The 22,412-nt window shown below is 42.4% G+C and overlaps 1 protein-coding gene across 2 annotated transcripts in view; it reads left to right on the top strand.

Moving 5' to 3' along the window:
* rbm26 (RNA binding motif protein 26) overlaps window positions 1-22,412 on the top strand; it is a 142,529-nt gene that overhangs the window by 102,565 nt on the left and 17,552 nt on the right. For both annotated transcript variants that reach the window (XM_055636783.1, XM_055636785.1), the window contains exons 20-21: window positions 9,112-9,198; window positions 14,604-14,717. In XM_055636783.1, coding sequence (XP_055492758.1) covers window positions 9,112-9,198; window positions 14,604-14,717 — 201 coding nt within the window. The remainder of the gene's footprint in view (window positions 1-9,111; window positions 9,199-14,603; window positions 14,718-22,412) is intronic.

Raw genomic sequence — 22,412 nt, 5'->3', positions numbered from 1 at the left:
ACATAAAACATTAAACATTAATAATAAAACATTATTGATTGGACATGTGAATTAAATAAAATACCGGAGCAAAAGGAGGCTACAGATTTTTGGTTATTGAGTAGAGCTATTACTGGTGGAAAAAAAGTTGTTTTTATGTCTGGCTGTGGCAGCTTTGACAGTCCGGAGTTGCCTTGCAGGAGGAAGTGATTCAAATACTTTGTGGTCAGGGTGAGAGGGGTCAAAGATGATCTTACCCACTCGCTTCCTGGCGCTTGCAGTGTACAGTTCGTCAATAGAGGGAAGGTTGCAGCCAATAACCTTCTCAGCTGATCGGACGATTCGCTGCAGCCTCCTGATTTCGTGTTTGGTGGCTGAGCCAAATCAGACCATGATGGAGAAGGCGAGGACAGACTCTACGATGACTCTATAGAATTGGACCATCATTGCCTGTGGCAGATTGTGTTCCTCAGCTGCCACAGGAAGTACATCCTCTGTTGTGCCTTTTTGATTGTGGAGTCGATGGTGCCCCCCTCCCCCATTTAAAGTCCTTGGAGATGATGGTTCCCAGGAACTTATCAGACTCCACAGTTGTGACTGAGTGGGGTGAGGGGAGGGGGAGCCCGCCTAAAGTCTACAAACAATTCCACTGTCTTAAGAGCATTAAGCTCCAGGTTTATGCGATGGCACCAGGACGCCAGCTGTGTCACTTCCTGTCAAGGCAGATTCCTCCCCATCCTGGAGGAGTCCAATCAGGGTTGTGTTGTCCGCAAAGTTGAGATGCTTGACGGAGGAGTCAGTAGAGGTGCAGTCATTGGTGTAGAGGCGAGGGGAGAGTACGCAGCCTTGCGGTGCTCCTATGCTGAGGGTTTGCGGATCCAAGATGTGCTTTCCCAGCCTCACATGCTGCTTCCTGTCTGTCAGGAAGCTGGTGATCCACCTACAGAGGGGTTCAGGCACAGTCAACCCGGAAAGTTTGGAGTGTAGTAGCTCTGGCACAATGGTGTTGAATGCAGAGCTAAAATAAACAAACAAAATCCTCGCATATGTCCCCTGGGGGTCTAGGTGCTGGCGAAATGAATGGCGAATGAAGTGCAGGCTCTGGTTGACTACGTCATCCACAGATCTATCGGCCCAATATGCAAACTGCAGAGGATCCAGCTGTGATATTTTTCAGCTTGGCCAGCACAAGCCTTTCAAGGGTCTTCATGACTAAAGAGATCAGTGTGACAGGCCTGTAGTCATTCAGACCAGAAATCCTTGCCTTTTTGGGTACAGGAACAACAGTGGAGACTTTGACGCAGGCAGGGACAGTACAGGTTTGCAGAGGCTGGTTGAAAATGTCTGTGTAGACCGGTGCCAGTTGTTCAGCACAGAGCTTGAGAGTAGAGGGGGAAACATTGTCTGGTCCTGGAGATTTCTGGCTTTTCTGTCTTCTGAACACCCTCTCCACCTCTTCTATTTTTATTGTTGATGATGGAGAAGTGATGTTGTGCAGCACGGAGCGGGCAGGTCGTGGATGTGGCCACAATCTTTGCAATCAGGTTGTAATTGGGTGTTAAGTGGTGATTGGAGAGGGGTGGGTGGGAAAGGGTCCAGTATTATAATCCAGTGGCATAGCAGGATTACAAACAATTTATGTGAAATGTGCGTGTAGTGCACATCACGAGCGCAAAGTCCCTCGCGGCCGGGGTCCAGGGCCCGCTTAAGGGGTTTTTAATGTTCTCTGGTGCATTCTGAGCCATATTTTGGAGCATTTTTGTACCAAATTTATGACCAATATTTCAGAAATAATTTTGGTTGAATCAAGAGTAATGAGTGGGTGGAATGGGATGATTGGAGTCATTGTTGTATACATTTTAAAAAATCAAGAATTGAAGTTGTCCTTGTTTTAATAATCAAGTTGTACTGTTGTAAAATGTTATGTAAAGTGTTATAAAGGAGCATGCAAAAACTGCAAATAATACTGTAAGTATGTGTGTGTCGATTTGATTGCCTGTTACTGTTAGATTGTGTTAGTGTGTGCAATGCACCTTTGATGGTCCTCCCGACCTAACAACTTCATATCACATCAATTTCAACATGGAATAGTGATTTACATTATCGCTTTACTATGATCGCTTTCAAACCAACCTATTTTACTGTCATACTATTATAACAAACTCTAGTTCCATGTTGACTCATTAACAAGATCACAAATCATATTTTGAATTCTCAAACACAATGTGATGTGAATAATTGCAGAGCTGCCAAGTTTCACCGAGCATTTCTGTATTTTGATGGCTGAGAATCAGTATTTTGTTGGGGAAATCGGTATTTCTCATATAAATGCAATAGAATGTACAACACTGAAACCGGATTTTTGAAAAGCAGTATTTTGCATTCAACCTGATGTATTCTCAAATATCAGTATGGAATACTGAAAATCAGTACTAATGAATTGTGAAACCATTTTTGAAATGTGAATTTATAATTTTTGATTTTGATTCAATAACATATAAAAATATATAATATCATCTGTATGCTTATAAAACTCTAAGCTTGGATGTTTGTGTGTGTATAATCATATCTTCTCGAAAACACGACGCGGTAACGGTAAAATTTTTACATATTCCGGCAGAGATTTTTTCAGTGGAGTCCGAAATCTGAAAATCTCGAGTTATTAATGAAAATGTTCAAGCTTCCGACAAAACTGAAATAAAAATGACACTTTCGCTGAAGATGCCACAATGGCTCTGCGTTGTCTTGCAGGCGCAGCGAGTGACGCAGCTCCCCACAAAAAGCAGTTAGCATCTCACCCAGAAGTGCGAACACAGAATAATGGAAGTGAAATATATATCTGTCTATACAGTAGCAGTAGTGCAATTTTCGGGGGGGGGGGGGGGGGGGGGGGATGACGACTGGCAATCACCAAGGTGCAGAGTTAAGTAGGGTAACAGCCGCAGGGAAGAAGCTGTTCCTGAACCTGCTGGTCCTGCAACGGAGAGACCTGTAGCGCCTCCCAGATGGGAGGAGGGTAAACAGTCTGTGGTTGGGGTCAGAGCAGTCCTTGACGATGCTGCGCGCCCTTCGCAGACATCACTTGCTCTGGACAGACTCAATGGAGGGGAGTAAGGAATCGGTGATGCGTTGGGCAGATTTCACCACCCTCTAGTGCTTTCCGGTCGGAGACAGTGCAGTTGCCATACCATACTGTGATGCAGTTAGTAAGGATCCTCTTGATAGCGCAGCAGTAGAAGTTCACCAGAATATGAGAAGACAGGTGGACCTTCTTTAGTCTCCACAGGAAGAAGAGACGCTGGTGAGCCTTCTTGATCATTGTTGAGGTATTGTGGGTCCAAGAGAGGTCATCAGAGATGTTGACTCCCAGAAACATGAAGGTGGAAACACGCTCCACCTCCGTCCCGTTAATATGGATGGGGGTGTGCGTGCCATCCCTAAACCTTCTGTACTCCACAATGAGCTCCTTGGTCTTCTTGGTGTTAAGGGCCAGGTTGTTGCCAACGCACCATGCTGCTAGGAGCTGGACCTCGTCCCTATAGGCCGACTCATCGTTGTCGCTGATGAGACCAATCACCGTTGTATCATCTGCATACTTGATGATGGTGTTAGTTCCATGTACAGGTGTGCAGTCGTAGGTGAAGAGGAAGTAGAGGAGAGGGTTCAGCACAGCCCTGTGGAACGCCAGTGTTCAATGTGAGGGTTGAAGAGGTGTGGAAAGTCCAGTAACCAGTTGCAGAGGGAAGGGTCAATGCCCAGGTCGATGAGTTTGGTGATCAGTTTGGAGGGGATAATGGTGTTAAATGCTGAGCTAAAGTCGATTAACAGCATTCTCACGCAGGTGTCTCTGTTGTCGAGGTGGGAGAGGGCGGAGTGAAGTGTCATTGAGATGGCATTCTCCGTACTCCTGTTCTTGTGGTAGGCGAATTGATGGGGTCCAGTGTGGGAGGTAGGCAGCCTTTGAGGTGTGCCAGGACCATAGCAGTATGCAGTTCTTTCATTTCAAGTTTAGCATTAGCATCCGGAGGAATATAGGCTGCAGTCAGAACAGTGGAAGTAAACTCTCTGGGCAAGAGTTCAAGAGTTTTATTGTCATATGTCCCTGATAGGACTATGAATTTCTTGCTTTGCTTTAGCACACCAGAACATAGTAGGCACCAATACTGAACAGATCAGTGTATCCATATACCATTGAATAAATATATACACACATGAATAATTAAACTGATAAAGTGCAAATAAACAGATTATTGGCTATTAATGTTCAGAGTTTTGGCCGAGCCGAGTTTAATAGCCTGATGGCTGTGGGGAAGCAGCTGTTCCTAAACCAGGTCGTTGCAGTCTTCAGGCTCCTGTACCTTCTACCTGAAGGTAGTGGGGAAATGAGTGCATGGCCTGGATGGTGTGGGTCCTTGGTGATGCTGCCAGCCTTTTTGAGGCAGCGACTGTGATAGATCCCCTCGATGGACGGGAGGTCAGAGCCGATGATGGACTGGGCAGTGTTTACCACTTTTTGTAGTCTTTTCCGCTCCGGGGCACACAAGTTTCCGAACCAAGCCACGATGCAACCAGTCAGCATGCTCTCCCCTGTGCACCTGTAGAAGAACGGTCTGCATTTAACCATGAGAAACTCTAGGTTATCTGAGCAGTGACTCTTGATGATGTTAGTGTCCGTGCACCAAGCTTTATTTACGTAAATGCACAGGACCTCCCCACCTCTGGTCTTACTGGAGTCTGTTGTTCTGTCCGCTCTGAGTATATGACCCCCCACGAACGCCGATGTTAAGCCATGTTTCTGTGAAGATCATGATGCTGCAGTCCTTAATTCAGTTGCGGGAGGTAATCCGTAGCCGGAGTTCGTCCATTTTGTTCGCCAGTGAGCATACGTTGGTGAGGAAAAGGCTAGGAATCGATAGCCTGTGTGGGGTTAACTTGAACCTATCATCGGCATCCACAGCGGTGTTCGCGTCGGCGTCTATGGGTGCTTCCTGTCGGCCGAGCTGGCTTGGTATGTTCCGCTGCTCCGCTGTTCTGGCTAGTGAGACGGAGTTCGCCCAAAATGTTGTTGTGGCTGCAGGAACCGATGTTTAGAAGTTCCTGTCAGCTGTACGATAAGAACGCAAGACTGCTTCGTGTGAACAGACTTGAAACAAGTAAGTAAATTATTGCTAGTTCACTGATTCTCGTGAGATACAGGGCTTCGCGATGTGCCCACGCCGCTGCCACACTACCCTCTCCTCTCCCCCCTCTTCTTCCACCCTTCCTCTTTGTGAGATAGTGGTAGTGTGCAGAGGGTCGCTGGTCGGCGCGGACTTGGTGAGCCGAAGGGCCTGATTCCATGTTGTATCTCTAAACTGCCTAAATATTCTCCCCCGGGCCTCTCTCCCCTCTCCCCCTCCCCCCAGTTTCCTCCTACACTCCAAAGACGTAGGTTAATTGGCTTGGGTATTATTGTAAATTGTCCCCAGTGTGTGTGAGATAGTGGTAGTGTGCAGGGGGTAGCTGGTCGGCGCGGACTTGGTGAGCCGAAGGGCCTGATTCCATGTTGTATCTCTAAACTAAACTAAATAAGCTCTGTAGGAAAGAACTGGAGATGCTGGGTTTTTTTAAACTCTAAGGTAGATATAAAATGCTGGAGTAACTCAGCGGGACAGGCAGCACCTCTGGAGAGAAGGAATGGGTGACGTTTCTAGCACTAGCACTATCCTACACACTGGGGACAATTAACCTTCAAGTCTTTGTAGTGTGGGAGGAAATTGGAGCACCCGGAGAAAATCCACGCTGTCCCAGGGACAACGTACAAACTCCACACAGACAGCACCCGTAATCAGGATCGAACCCGGGTCTTTGGCGCTGTGAGACAGCAACTCTACCGCTGCGCCACAGTGCCGCTCCAAATAATGTTTTTTGACATATTACTGTTTTGTTTATTGTGTTATCTATGAATGGATCTATCTGTGAATATATAATGGTTATATGAATGGATATTGTGATATCTGAGAATTCTGTGCTTGCAGACTTTTTATGCTGCGGCAAGTAATGATTTAATTTAGTGTTTTTTGGTGCATATACAATTAAACACTCTTCTTGCCTCTCGCAGCAGGTAACAGTCTAAACCCAAGGCGTGGGCCCGCGGCGGGGGTGTGAGGCGAGGAAGAGAGGCGTGGGCCCCCGGCGGGCAGGGGAGAGAGATGAGGGCTTGGCAGGAGGGGGGTTGTGTGGGCTTAGCGTGCGTGTGTGAAAGTGTTGTGGACCCGTCGGTGGGGGGGGGGTGAAGTTGGGGGGGGGGGGGGGGGGGGAGGAGGGTGGGGGGGGAGGGGGGGGGGTGAGCGGTAGGTGGTGTGGTCCCGGTGGCTGTGGAGGCGAGGGCCCGGTCTGAGCGGCATCTGGTGTCGGGGTCACGGCCGCTGTCAGTACTCGGTTCAGATTCAGTCGTTCTAGCTCCCGCCCGGCGACGGCAGAACGGCAGGCTGACCAGCGGCGAGGCTACGGCGCCGCGGATGGAGACGATGGACCGGGCAGGGAGACACCGCTGCAGCCCCCCCCCCCCCCCCCCCCCCCCCGGGCCCGGAGATACAGGCACTCCTCTTTTTTCCACAAATCATCCCGCGGGCCGGATTGGACTCGCGGGTAGTTTGCCACCCAGGATAAAAAACACATTCCCTCTCCTGCAACGCAATATTCCACAGCTTACCCAGGGTAGACACGAGGCGTTGAGGCGATCTCTGATTGTGTGGAGTGCAAATGGTAATCTGATCCAGCCCGGGACCATTGTGCACAAGCGGAGAGACATTGTCATTTTGCGTCGCTACTGTGTCACCGGCTTCCCCCAACTACGCAGGTGCGGATGGTCGCAATTTTTTTTCCCCCCCCAAAATCATCTAGCGGGCCAGTACCAGAATTTCGGGTAATTTCCGTCAAAGTGGAAAGGCTGATTGCGCTCCAAATTTTTTTTCTCGGGATTTTTTCTTACTCTGGGGAAAAAATGGGGGGGGTGCGCCCGCACCCAACGCACGCCCCCTTCGGACGGCCATGTAATGAATTCTGAATTGTATAGACACATCCTATCTGCTCAAGTTCAAACAAATGCCTCAAAACGCATTGGCTGACAGTTCATACAGCAAAACAATTATCCCAAACATACTGCTAAAGCAACAAAGGAATTTATCAAAGCTAAAAAATGGCCAATTCTTGAGTGGCCAAATCTATCACCCGATCTGAACCCAATTGAGCATGCTTATTATATGCTGAAGAGAAAACTGAAGGGGACTAGCCCCCAAAACAAGCATTAGCTAAAGATGGCTCCAATACAGGCCTAGCAGAGTATCACCAGAGAACAACTGGTGATGTCTATGAATCGCAGACTTCAAGCAGTCATTGCATGCAAAGGATATACACCAAAATACTAAACATGACTACTTTCATTTACACTACATTGCTGTGCCCCAAATATTATGCTGCACTGAAATGGGGGGACTATGTATAAACACTGCTGTAATCTCTACATGGTGAAACCAAAATGTATAAAAATGGCCTTTATTAAAATCTGACAATGTGCACTTTAACCACATGTGATTTTTTTTCCTATCACAAATTTCAAATTGTGGAGTACAGAGGCAAATAAATAAATGATGGGTCCCAAACATTATGGAGGGCATAGTATGTATACAAAGCATTTCCTGCAAGGATTAATTGTTTTTCCTTCCTTATAAATGGCACAGTTATGATCCACTTGAGACTGCATGATCCCTCTACAGGAATTATTACGGCAATTGCTTAAAAGTTAGAATTGACTTGGAATGTTAATGCATTTTTTATACTTGCACTGTCTGAAATATGGTTTTTTAAAGTTTTTTAATCTTATTTTAAAAGCAAAGTTGGATAGCAGTTTCATTTTGAGCATTTTGAAAATATTAATTTGCTCAATAATTGACATTCAACAACCTCAGATGGGCTGAAGCATCATTGCTATCAAAACGAACTGCAAAATTGAATTTGGATATTTGTTTCTCTTTAGGAAACGTAAATAGGAAAAGGGAATCGATCAGCAAATGTGGGCTCCAGAATAATGCACAGGACTTAATATATTTGATGTCAAGTATTGGATTTTTTTCATATGTAGCTAGAAAATAAATAAATGATGCTGAGAATGAACATGGCTGGTCACCTCAGAATACATGCATTCAGAATTTTATGACATCAGATATGCCTCAGTAGTGAATGTCTGAAATATTTAAGTTCTCACTTGGTTTAGCAGATCTTTTAAAAGAAAGGAAGAGGTTTAAAACAAATTAGTTAAGTATAAATATAAATTTAAAGTGGATTAAACTTGATCTTAGGCTACGTTTATGCAGATGATAACTTTTTGCGGACTGTTCTCTCAATACAAAATGGAATGATCCTCTGGTGATACTTAACATACTTTTGGGGACGTCAAGCAGCACAATTTGCGTTTAATTACTAGATTGGCAAGATTTTGTAAAGTTATTCTTATTTTACTGTGCAACTTAAATATTGTATTGTCTTTATGCACAGTTGTGGAGGGTGACATAAGTATGGCATTAATTTTAGCATGAAGGTGGCTTACCAGGTAATTCAAATGGGGCTCCTGAATGTTCAACATGCATTGTTCTGCTTAAAGCAATAAAATGGAACAATGTTTTATGAATAGGTTTACTTTGTCACTGTATCCATTTAGACACATCTTCTGTCACTTCCTCAACCAATGAATTTTATGACAAGCTTTTAAGAGAAAGTTTCTGTATATTTTTGCAGTGCCCAGCCAAATATGTTGTAGGCTGACTGCTCCAGACAATTTCTCTGCTTTCTGCTGTGGAATTAAGTTAAACAACAATATGAAAAGGTCCACTGAACAGGATGTGCATAGGTTGTAAATCAAATTATATTGTAATATGTCCAATTTATTAAATTAGAATAGCATATAATTTAGGCCAATCATTTTTGACATATTGTTGGGATCTCCTCATTCAGGTGCATTATTTTGCCGACATGGGACTATTGAGAAGTGTTTTTATTTACAGTTGAGTTTGTTCCTTTTTTTAGTTAAGTTCGAGAGTTTGATTATGAAACTGATTTTGTTTAGTTTTTAAAGAAGACTCTTTCTCTTTCAAGCAATTTGGTGAAATCGAGGATTGTCAAATTGAGGATGGTTCTTGTCATGCAATCATTACGTACAAGACGAGGGCAGAAGCAGAGGCTGTAAGTAAATGCTTTCCACACTATAATTATGCTTTAAAATGCAAATAATCATAGTAATACTTAAAGTCACTTCTTTCGAATGCAGAGTAGGAAACAAATCCAATTTCAGTGATCCTTAACAATCCGGCCCAATAAAATGCATAGGCTTGTGGTTTACAGCTGTTGCATAAATGTTGATGAAAGAAAGTTCAGTGGACAGAATAAGACTGAGGAAAGACCACAGGATTGAATTAGACTTATTTTAATGTGCGATGCTTGATGGGTTAGGTGGATGAACTCTGAGCGTGGATAGATACATGAGACTGGGATGTTGTAGCCTTTACGGAAACCTGGCTAAGAGAGGGACAGGCTTGGCAACTTAATATTCCAGGGTACAGCTGCAACAGGAGAAATGAAAGTGGAGGTAAAAAGGAGGGGGTGTTGCCTAATTGATTTAGGAGATTGTCACGGCAGTAGTTTGAGGTGACATATGTTTCATTCAGTGCATCTCTATGGATGGAGCTAAGAAATGTAAAAAAGGGATGATTACTTTGTTGGCAGTATTACAGGCCCCCAAGTCAGCGGGAATTGGAAGAACAAATATGCCAAGTGATTGCAGGCAATAAGGTAGTCGTAACTAGTCATAGTTATAAAAGTCATATTAACTTTTCCAATATAGACATAGAAACATAGAAATTAGGTGCAGGAGTAGGCCATTCGGCCCTTCGAGCCTGCACCGGCATTCAATATGATCCTGGCTGATCATCCAACTCTGTATCCCGTACCTGGCCTTCTCTCCATACCCTCCGATCCCCTTAGCCACAAGGGCCACATCTAACTCCCTCTTAAATATAGCCAATGAACTGGCCTCAACTACCCTCTGTGGCAGAGAGTTCCACAGATTCACCACTCTCTGTGAGAAAAACGTTCTTCTCATCTCGGTTTTAAAGGATTTCCCCCTTATCGTAAAGCTGTGACCCCTTGTCCTGGACTTCCCCAACATCGGGAACAATCTTCCTGCATCTAGCCTGTCCAACCCCTTAAGAATTTTGTACGTTTCTATAAAATCCCCTCTCAATCTTCTAAATTCTAGAGATTATAAACCAAGTCTATCCAATCTTTCTTCATAAGACGGTCCTGACATCCCAGGAATCAGTCTGGTGAACCTTCTCTGCACTCCCTCTATGGCAATAATGTCCTTCCTCAGATTTGGAGACCAAAACTGTACGCAATACTCCAGGTGTGGTCTCACCAAGACCCTGTACAACTGCAGTAGAACCTCCCTGCTCCTGTACTCAAATCCTTTTGCTATGAAAGCTAACATACCATTCGCTTTCTTCACTGCCTGCTGCACCTGCATGCCTACTTTCAATGAATAGTGTACCATGACACCCAGGTCTCGCTGCATCTCCCCTTTTCCTAGTCAGCCACCATTGAGATAATAGTCTGTTTTCTTGTTTTTGCCACCAAAATGGATAACCTCACATTTATCCACATTATACTGCATCTGCCAAACATTTGCCCACTCACCCAGCCTATCCAAGTCACGTTCCTGTCTGCCAGCCAGTTCTCTATCCACATCAATACTGAACCCCCAATACCATGTGCTTTTAAGTTTGTATACTAATCTCTTATGTGGGACCTTGTCGAAAGCCTTCTGAAAGTCCATATATAACACATCCACTGGTTCTCCCTTATCCACTCTACTAGTTACATCCTCGAAAAATTCTATAAGATTCGTCAGACACGATTTACCTTTCATAAATCCATGCTGACTGTCCAATGATTTCACCACTTTCCAAATGTGCTGCTATCCCATCTTTAATAACTGACTAGCAGTTTCCCCACTACCGATGTTAGACTAACTGGTCTGTAATACCCCGTTTTCTCTCTCCCTCCCTTTTTAAAAAGTGGGGTTACATTAGCTACCCTCCAATCCTCAGGAACTACTCCAGAACCTAAAGAGTTTTGAAAAATTATCACTAATGCATCCACTATTTCTGGGGCAACTTCCTTAAGTACTCTGGGATGAAGCCTATCTGACCCTAGGGATTTATCGGCCTTTAATCCATTCAATTTACCTAACACCACTTCCTGGCTAACCTGGATTTCACTCAGTTCCTCCATCTCATTTGACCCCTGGTCCCCTGCTATTTCCGGCAGATTATTTATGTCTTCCTTAGTGAAGACAGAACCAAAGTAATTATTCAATTGGTCTGCGATGTCCTTGTTCCCCATGATCAATTCACCTGTTTCTGACTGCAAGGGACCTACATTTGTGTTGACTAATCTTTTTCTCTTCACATATCTATAAAAACCTTTGCATTCAGTTTTTATGTTCCCTGCCAGTTTTCTTTCATAATCTATTTTCCCTTTCCTAATTAAGCCCTTTGTCCTCCTCTGCTGGACTGAATTTCTCCCAGTCCTCTGTTAGGCTGCTTTTTCTGGCTAATTTGTATGCTTCATCTTTTGTTTTGATACTATCCCTGATTTCCCTTGTTATCCACGGATGCACTACCTTCCCTTTTTATTTATTTTCTGTTATAGATCCAGCCTTAGAAGTACATCCACATTTAAATGCAGCTGAAATTGGTGACACTTATAAGTTTAAATGTACGAATTTATACCCGGGCTCAGTTATATCACATAATTCATATAAGAATTATAATAATCTCTCAATATGCTGTTGATCCACATTATGTGACTGGTTATTTTGTTCTGCTGCTAATGTGTTCATACTGGTTTATATTTATGATTTTAACATTGGTTTTCAATTTTGGGTGGTTGAAGCTGGAAGAGCTGCGACCTCAAAGCGGCAGACACCTAGGTTATCCCCTGACCTTGGGGCACCTTCTCCTTGTGACTGTGGGTTTCCTCGGTGCACCGGTTTCCTCCCACACCCCAAAGACGTGCAGGTTTAGAAGTTAATTGGCTTTTGTAGAATTCCTAGTGGATGAGAAAGTGGGATAACATGGAACTAATGTTGACAGGTGCCATGGACTTAGAGGGCCAAACGGCCTGTTTCAATGCTGCATCTCTAAAACTAAACTAAATGCAGTTGTTGCAGTACATTTTGCGAATACAGTCTATCCATGTTATTACACCGCTTTATAACAGATTTCAGTTATAGCGGATGAAATCTGTTGTAACTAAGGTGTCTGTTCATAAACAGAACAAAGGACCGAGTTTGTTGTTGTTGAAGCTGTATGTACGCCAAACAGAAGTGGACCTTTCAGGAAGAGGCTGAGAGAGGGAGAGGGAGCGGAAACAGGCCCTTTGGCCCAACGCGTCTGCGCCGACCAACGATCCCTGTACATTAACGCTACGCTGCACACACTAGGGACAATTTTACATTCATACCAAGCCAATTAACGTTCAAACCTGCACGTCTTTGGAGGGTGGGAGGAAACTGAAGAACTCGGAGAAAACCCATGCAGGTCACAGGGAGAACGGACAAACTCCATACAGACAAGCACCCATAGTCAGGATCGAACCTGGCTCTGAACGTAAGAGTGAGCAGCAGAATGGATTTGCTGGCTCTTTGGGCTGCAGGCCGCATTTTCGACTCACAAACTGGGTTTCAAATAGTTCTCAGGAAAATAACTTTATAACCTGAGAAAGATCTGTACTCGGTCGTATTCAGTAGGGCATGTAATACTTCTGAAGCTCTGTTGTGGACAAATCAAACATTTCTTAATCTGAATGCTGAGAAATCTTTTCAATCATCATTTCAAACCTAATAAAGTAACCTTGAAACTGAATCCATTGTGTTCTCTACCACTTGCTCTTATTGAGCCAAGCCATGAAATCCATGGACATTATTTTAACACAGCTCAATCTTTATCTCATATTTCTACTTAATCTACCTTCATCCCTCACTCCTATTTATAATTGTATCCCTATTGTTGTAATATTTAAACTAGTTTTACACATTTTGTTTCAGAAATTGTCTTCCTTCTATTTCCCTCACTTTTCCCAATCTCCATCCCTGATTTCCGACCTCTTCTTGCGCCTCCCAATGTTTTCTTTTGGAAAGTTTTTTTTTTCTCTAACAATCAGCAACTTTATTCCATTCTATCTCCATAACCTTTTGGCATTGCGTTCTTTCCAGCACCTCTATTTCCAACTCAGTTCCTAATGTCATTGCTGGTGGAAGGGTCGGGAGGCACCTTTGCCCTATCTGTCTGAATCCAGCATTTCTCAATATTTGTCTCTTTTGATTTTCTTCTCTAGTTACTTTTTTGATTAATTCGAACACTTCATTATATCACATTACAACTAAATGTTTATGTCTTTGTTCACTATTGTAATTCCTTCTCCTTCTGCAGCTGTCCTCCAGGAAATTTGCCAAATTAAAGTGCAATACAAATACAGATTGTGGGTTTTTGTTGTTATTTGTCCTTTGTCTCGTCTAATTTAATTATTTTAGGAGTATTATCCTATTGATGAAGAATACAGCCGTTCTCATTTTTTGTGGTTTTGGTATTTGTATGAGCGTGGCTCTTAATATCCTGTTAGAAAAATAAAGGATTAAGTGAAATCGAGACGATACCGAATCATGATTGCAAAAATAGCAAGCGGTGCAGGAAGTGTGATTGAGCTGGCCCTGGAGTATTTGAGATGAGTGAAGATGAGCCTGCCAGCCACAAAATCTGAGCTGATGTTGCAGATAGATGATTTAACTGAGGAGAAATGACTATTGTGAGCTTGAATTATTGGGGAATTTGCCTATAAATGCCCAGTAAAAAGAGGATGCTTGCTTTAATATTTTTATACCTTAACTACAGATTGCACTTTCCTTTCTGACATCAGGCAATTGTAATGTCAGCTTGCTGCACCAATGCTTCAAGCATTGTGGGAATTTGTGGGCTGATGCTTATGGGTGGGAATACCTTATCAATGAACAAATGTTATGCCTTTCTTTTTTTTATTCTGAAGTCCTAGGCTACTGATGCCTTCTGCCTTACCAATTTTTACATTCTTTATACATTCCCTATGCTAATTGTTGATCAATTAGAATCTCTTCAATGTTTTTCATGCATATTTTACTTTTTATGTTAATGTATACATACACTGCAACACTTTTTTGACAGTGCCTTCTGCATGATTATAGTTTTCTTTAGCATGTTAACTGCCTTGGGTTTTGGGTTTCTTAAAGTTGGAAAATTAAACCATTTGTTACAATTATTTCAGGTGTGGATTATGAAATATGCCATGCATGTTTAAATAGTAAGGCTAGTTTGCATCATATTTGGTAGTTTAGAGGCCCTGATTGTCTTGGAAGTTTCATCCAAGCAGATTAGTTATATGAACTGCAATGATTGCAGTTAACTCCAATTGCAATCATTGATCTTCACCTTTTTGATGTAGCTTTTGTTAAGTGACAGATATGATTTATATTTTCTCAATGAAATGTGATTTTCTAGGCTGCTTTACATGGAATTCGTTTTAAGGGGCAGGACCTTCAACTTGCTTGGTACAAACCTGGATGTACCACCACTGTTGCTGAGCCTGAAGATGTGGAGGCAGATGAAGAGGAGGTAAATGTATATATTTGCATAGTAGCAATTGGATATTTGGATATACAAGGAATGGAGGGATATGGATTATGTGCAGGAAGGTAAGATTTGTTCTTGGGATCATGTTCGGCACAGTGATTGTAGGTCACAGGGCCTGTTCTTGTGCTGCCCTGTTCTATGTTCTATATTAATACCTTGTTTGCTGAAAGTTCCAATCTTCCAGAGAAGAAGGTTTGCAAAATGAATTTAGACTTTTAGAACATTATTGCTCTCCAGCACTCCATGCAGCACTGAAATGCAGGTCAGAAGTGAAATTTCCAAGTTCTGCCCTTTGCTACTATACCTTTTATAATAATACTTGTCATTTATGGATGCACGATCTACATATGTTGCTTGATTCCTTAATATGCAGAGCCTTTATCAAATTTCCAAGAAGATTTGTCATGCAAATTTGAAATCTGTATTTCCGGTTGAAAGCAAGTCTTGCCTAATTGACTGATCACGTCAAGCTTGAATTTGCAATGCAAGGAGCATACTCACTCATCCAATAATATAGGACATTGTATATCAGTGAACAGAGGTGTAATCAGATTCTCAATTGTGTTCTGAGATGAACATTAGGTCAAAGCGTTTATAATGGCATCAACTCCAACTGATTTTTGACAACTGGTGTGGCTTATTGACAGCACGTCTCAAATATATTCCAGACTTCCTTGTTATACTGACGGGGAAAATGCCAAAACGTATCCTTATTTGCCTTGAACAAACTTACAATGAGATTCATTGGAAGTTTGAATTGATTCTGTGGCCATAATTTATAACAGGAAGAAGTAATTTCATACCTTTAAAAACAGCATTGTATACTGCTAATGCAGGCGTCAAGCTGTGTTTAGGCACTCATTGATCCAATAACTCCAATGTGGGTTCATGACTTCAGTCCGCTGAATTGTTCTGGGAGTAATTCAGGGCAGTATCATGAACGTATTTGTAAGTTTGGATTCAATATTTGTTGCCTGCCCTCTTTGGCATCTATGAAAATCATTAAAGGTAATGGAGGAAATATTTTTTTTTTTGGATTAGCCAAGGCCAAATCCACCACTGCCATAAAGGAGGACTATTACAATGTTATCAACATCTGATGTTCTGATACAGTGCGATAACTGAAAGGAGTAACTCTGTGGAAATGGGGCACTAAGTAGGATAATTTTCCACCAAATCTCACCGTCCGTGCTCTCTACGCCACATCATTAAGATGGTCTCATGTCAGTAATTCCTTTTTTGTAAGAAAATGTGTCTGTTTAATTTTTAAGAGAACTTCATTTTCATTCTTGTACATTTCACCATTCATGAAACGGTGATCGGCATTTATCTTGTAGCGTTGAAAAGCCCATGAACGTGGAGGAATGGAATGGAATACTTTATTGTCACGTGACTAGGCACAGAAATTCTTTGCTTGCATACCCAATGTATACAAATAGCGGCCACCTATGGTGCTGACAAATTTACAAAGCTGGTCGGCTCCTCCTTTTGTTCTCCCCCCCCCTCCCCTCCTACATTGGTTCCCCCCGCCGGGTCCCCATTGTCCTTTTTTCCTCCCCATCCACTATTGTCCTTTGTTCCTCTCCACCCCACCCCCTTATTGTCCATTATTCTCCTCCTCCCCCCCCCCCCCCCTCACAGCGGACCTCGCATGCCATGGGCATTGTTCTTCCTCCCTCCCATGGCGATCTCCCCACACTTTTGTCGACCAGCGAGGCATCGCCGCCGCCGAGACCACATCTTCGCGAGGTTTCACCGCTGCTGCCGCTTCATTACCGCCAAGGCCCCACCGCCATCGAGGCCTCACCGCTGCCGACGCCCCACTTCACATGTCCGCGTCATCCGCTGGTTGACGCCATCATCAGCCGCCACATCGACCTATCCACAACACTGTAAGAAGACCAATCCACAATGAATTCCTTCAATAAGCTGCACTATCCACAAAATGCACAAACATTGTAACTAAAGTTCAGTGTAAGTTCAAGGAGTTAGTGTTGAACCTGCACCTCATTTGATCTAGTTAAGTGTTATGTAGAATTTAAGAAAACTAAATCCTTCCTCTTTCTTATTTTGACTGCAGTAAGCATTATATAATTCTATAAACTCTGCCACGCAATACGATCATAACTGATCCTCTACGTTATGCCCATTTATTCATCTAATCCCTTCTGTCCTTTGAGCTACGAAGCATCCACTGCTCTCATTTTCCGAGTATTACAATGATTAAAATACTTACGCACTTGTTAAATGTGCCTGATTCCTTGCCCTTGAAGCCAGGTGTCCCTGAACTCTTCAGTAAAGGAACCTTTTAATTGGCATTCCCATTTCAATCTCTTTCTGAACTCCATTGAAGTCTTTGGGTCCGAAGATTTGCAGTGGCAGGCTGAAAACATTTCAGTTTTTAATAGTGATTCTTTACTGTCTTTACAATCTTACTTTATATTCCACCTATAAAAAAAATGTTTCTCCATCTCCTACATCTTTTTGTTCACTCGTTTATTCTGTCTATATTTGTTTGTAAACTTTATACACCGCCCTCAAAGACACACGTTTGAATTTTGTACCCTACATCTTGGGATACATTCACTTCGTTTATTCTGTCTATATTTGGTTTGTATTAATTATTACTAGCCTACCCAATGGTCGTTTTCCCTCAAAGACAACATTCTATGAAATGGTTTGAATCTTTGTATCCATTTAACAAAATTTTCTTGGGATGACTAAGTATGATACAATTCATTTTTTTTAAACCTAAATGGTCTATTTTCTTAATCATTGAAAATTGTTACGTGTTTTCATTTTAAATGCTTGGCATTCCATAATCTAAATTTTGTAATGTTATTGGCAGCTTTTATCACTTTATTAGCATACGGGCCCTGCCAACCCATACGTTGGTCTATTCATGTTATTCTGGTCATAACTTGCTGCAATCAGGGTTTATTAACCTACAAACCCACATGTCTTTGGGATGTGGGAGGAAAAGCACCTGGAGGAATCCCACGTGGAGAGTACATTCTATGAAATGCACCCGAGGTCAGGATCAAAATGTTGGATCAGGCAGCTCTCTGCCAATGAATTTCTGCATCCTTAGTTATTTATTTTGGATTCTTAAACCTTTGTTTTCAAACTAGTTATTATATCTTCATAGATGGATATCTTGTATAAGTCTTGTTTCGTATTTGATTTTCTGCCCTAAGTATGATATGAATTTCACCAATTTTTGAACAATTTTTGTTTCGGTGTTTTGGTCGACCTTTGTTTCTAAAACTTTACTAATCAAGTTTTCTGCTAATCTAGTTTTAGTTTAGAGATACAGCATGGAAACAAATCATTTAGCCCAACGGGTCTGCTCTGACCAACGATCACCTACATCCCTAGTTCTACACACTCAGGACAATTTACAGAAACCAATTAACCTATAAACCCACACATCTTTGGAATGTAAGAGGAAAACAGAGCGCCCAGGGAAAGCCCAGGCGATCACAGAGAGTACATACAATCTCCATACAGACAGCCCCATAGTCAGGATTGAACCTGGGAATCTGGCGCTATAAGGCAGCAACTCTACCGCTGCGCCACTGTGTCGCCCCTGTTTATTTATTTTTTAGTAACCTTATCAAATACTTTGAATTCAAGACTTTTGTTAGTTGTGGATGGAGTAATTTCCTTGTGAATAATTTATTTCTCAATTATTTTTAAGGTTTTTACTATTTATGTGCAATTATATACTTTAATGAAAAGCTTGCTACTTAAACCTATCTAATTAATGTTGTGGCTGCATTCAGATTTAATATTCAAATTTTGGACACAATTTTGTCTTTTTGGAATCTTTTTAACTCTGAGAATTACCAGTAATCCTATCTCATTGCACAAGAGAAGCTCCAGAATACGTCCCTAGATTGGTTCCATGAAAATGTGCTCCAGGAAGTCTTTCGAATACATCTATAATCTTAACTTCTCTTGAATCTTAAATCACTATTGCACTGACACCACTAATTCGATTCACCAGTCTGTCTGATGGCAGTAAACTGAATGCTCTGTATAATGTAGTGTCTTTTGTCAGATCAGATATTTGTAAGTAGTGTGATATATAATTAACTTTATAAATAATGCAAGTGATATGTACCTGAGTAATGTCAGATCCCAATATTTTCTGTGTGGTTGATGTTGCAGAGGCAGATTCCTCTGTTTTGCCTCAAATCTGTGTGTTATTGCGCCACGGTAGAATTCAGCAACTAGTTAAAGGGACAAAGTGATGGAGTGACTCAGCAGGTTAGGCAGCATCCCTGAAGAGCATGGATTGGTGATGTTTCAGGTTGGAACCCTTCATCAGACTCATTGTGAGGGGGAAGGTGGTGAGAAATCTGGAAGTGAGGAGGGATATTTGATAAGCAGATGGGATTGAACAAAGCCCAAAGACTATAAAAAAGATGCTGTGAGACAAAAGGATTGAAGTTGCAAATTGTGAAACCAGAGTGAGGAATGAAGGGAGAAATAGGTGCGACTTCAGGTGGGGCATGGGTGCAGGGGGGTGGGGTGGGGGAAGAAAGAGGGTTGTGGGAGAGAAAGGGGGAGGGGGTTTGTTGGAGGATACCTGAAATTGGAGAATTCACTGTTCATACCTTTTAGGATTGTAAGCTACCCTAACGGAATATGAGGTGCTGTTCCTCCATATTGTGTGTGGTCTCACTCAGGCAATGGAGGAGGTCTGGGCAGAGAGGTCAAAATGGGAAAAGATCCAGTAGGCCTTCGTTTATGAAGTTTAAATGTTCGCAGAAATGGTCAGACTGCTATGGCCTACTGACCTAAAAAAAAATCCACGCCTGCCATCCTTTGTTCTGCCCCACTTCTCTTCCAGCTTTCGTTTCCTCCCCCAGCCACAATCACTGGACAAGGGCCCTGACCCAAAACGTCACCTATCCATCTTCTCAAAGTTTGCTGCCTGACCAGCTGAGGTACTTAAGCACTGTCTTTTTTTTGTAAACAGGCATATCCAGTTAATTGTTTCTACAACGAGTTAAAGATATCTAATTGTGCTCCTGTTTGATTAATTATTTTCTTAATAGGTCATAGGTTTTTACTGTAATAAATTGATTTATTTAATATGATCATAAACCGGTAATGAGCTAGGACTAAAAGGGTCCTGCTAAATTTTTTTATTGTTAATAGTTTTTTATTGGAGGGGAAAAAAAATCAAAAAAAATCACAGTACATCTGATGTATGGCATGACATTTTCCCCCATTTTGTTTTTTATAAAATAATAATAATAATAATATAAACAAAATAACCCTAACCCACCCTCCCTAAACACCCCTTGGCAGCTTATTTTTTCACAATCCAAAATATCACAAAATCAAATGCACTTTTTAACAATAATAAAGTAACAAAACAGAATTAAGGCGGATCCCCACTTACTGTCAAGTGCCCTCAGTCAATAGGTAGTTCCTTTAGACCCTCAAAGTATGATAAAAAGGGTTCCCATTTCAAATAAAACTTTTTCACAGACTCCCTCAATGTGAATTTAATCTTTTCTAGCCTTAAAAAAACATGACGTCTTCCAGCCAAGCAGCGGCAGATGTAGGAGTGGTAGATTTCCAGACCAGCAAGATTCTCCTACGGCCCAAAAGTGATGTAAATGTAATGATATCAGACTGGGTTGTATTTAAACCCAAGGTTTTATCTGTTACACCAAATACAGCTACAAGCGGGCAAGGTCTCACTGTCATCCCAAGGACTTCACTGATGGTTTTAAAAACCACTGCCCAGTAGTTAACAAGTTTGGGGCAAGACCAGAATGCATGAGCTAGATTGGCTGGAGAGAACGAGCACCTGTCACAGCCAGCGTCCATCCCTGGATACATGTTAGCAAGCCTGGCTTTGCTTAAATGAACCCTGTGTAAAACTTTAAATTGTATGAACCCCAATCTAGCACATGATGACGAGGAGTGGACTTTTTTCAGCGCTTCTGTCCAGCATTCCTCAGACAGATCCATACCAAGGTCATCCTCCCACCTAGCTTTAACTTTATTCAGGTCTGCTAAATTTAACTAGTGAGAAAACATGTTCATAATGCTAGTATTTTCTATGGAGCAAAAACATTTTTTCACCATATTAATAATGTTCAATGAAAGTTGTCAAGAAAAGTTAAAATGACCTTTTCGTGTATGCAAACCATTTCAGGGCTTTCTTCGTGGATGAGATTAAATAGTTTTTTGTTTGGCAAAATACTTTGCATTATTGCTTGTCAGCTCTTTTAACGGGCAATGAACCTGGCCCGAAACAACTCCTAATCCATTCCCTCCACAGATGCCGCCTCGCCCGCTGAGTTCCTCCGGAACTCTTGTGTTTTTTTATTTAAGTCTGAAATTGAAGATAGACACAAAAAACTGGAGTAACTCAGCAGGACAGGCAGCGACTCTGGAGAGAAGGAATGGTTGATGTTTCGGGTCGAGACAATCACAAGTACTCTCACCGCCGAGAGTTCAGTTCAGTCTGAAGAAGGATGTCAAACCAGAAACGTCACCCATTCCTTCTCTCCAGAGTCGCTGCCTGTCCTGTTCCAGGTTTAAACAGAGCGCTGTCAGTTTAACGTGTGGGAATTTAAACGAAGAGCTGTCGGCTGCAGCGCTATGGGTTCTATGTAGCGCTACCGGCTAGAGGACTATGGGCTTTAAACATAGCACTATGGACTTTACACATAGCGCTATGGCCACAGTGCTATGGGTCACAGACTGTTCGGGAAAATTCTCGTGTAACAATGAATCCTTGGAATTCTCTTTCTCAGTGGAAGGAGCCTTTGATTATTTTTCAGGCAGTGGTAGAATTCTGGATAAGCCTCGTGGTGAAAGGTTACCAGTGGGATTGCAGTTACATTGGGATTGGCCTTGATTTTATAGAACGGTGGGTGGGCTCAAGGGGTAGAGAGGGGAGAATGGAGAGGAGAGGGAGAAGGAGAGAGGGAGGGAGAAAAAAACGAAGGAGAGGGAGGAAGGGAGGAAGAGGAGGGTGGGAGGGAAAGGAGGAGGGAGGGAGAGAGAGGGAGGGAGAGAGGGAGCGAGGGAGAGGGTGGCTTCCAAAATGGTTTCTACATTATCATCTGGTGTTAAAAGCAGGAAGCAGCCGTTCAAACAGCAGTATACAAAGAGATGGCAATGAATGCACTGTCAAGGAAGGTGCATAGAAGACAATTGGTAGCAAAGTTATGCATTCTTGTACTCTTACATGGGTATGACTGCACATAAAAAAAACTTTTTTTTTCAGCTGTGATACCGTGTAAAAATACTGATTTCCTCAGCAAAATACTGATTTTCAGGTGCTAGAATACTGAAATGCTCTGACAAAACTAGGCAGCTCTGGTTCAGTCAGATGTGTGATGTTAACACTGTCCCATTTCAGCTTAGGTTAAACCACCTGTCTCACGGTGCGAGCTGACCCACGAGGTACCCCGAGTTTAAAATAAATTTAACTCGTGTAGGCTGTGGGCTGAGCATCAAAAATGTGTCTAGAAATCAGTTTTCGCGACCCAAGTCACCAAACTACATGAAACTACAGATTTAGGTGAAATATAATTGAGAAGGATGTCATAACTCGTCATTGCCAAACGTTGCACATTAATTAATTAAACTGATTAGAAAATGAGATCGGGAAAATAAGCCAATGCCCATATTACATCATGG

This window comes from Leucoraja erinacea, chromosome 6 (assembly GCF_028641065.1).
Source record: "Leucoraja erinacea ecotype New England chromosome 6, Leri_hhj_1, whole genome shotgun sequence".
NCBI lineage: Eukaryota > Metazoa > Chordata > Chondrichthyes > Rajiformes > Rajidae > Leucoraja > Leucoraja erinaceus.
Note: the sequence above shows the minus strand (reverse complement) of the source record. Positions and strands in the feature narration are given on the sequence as shown.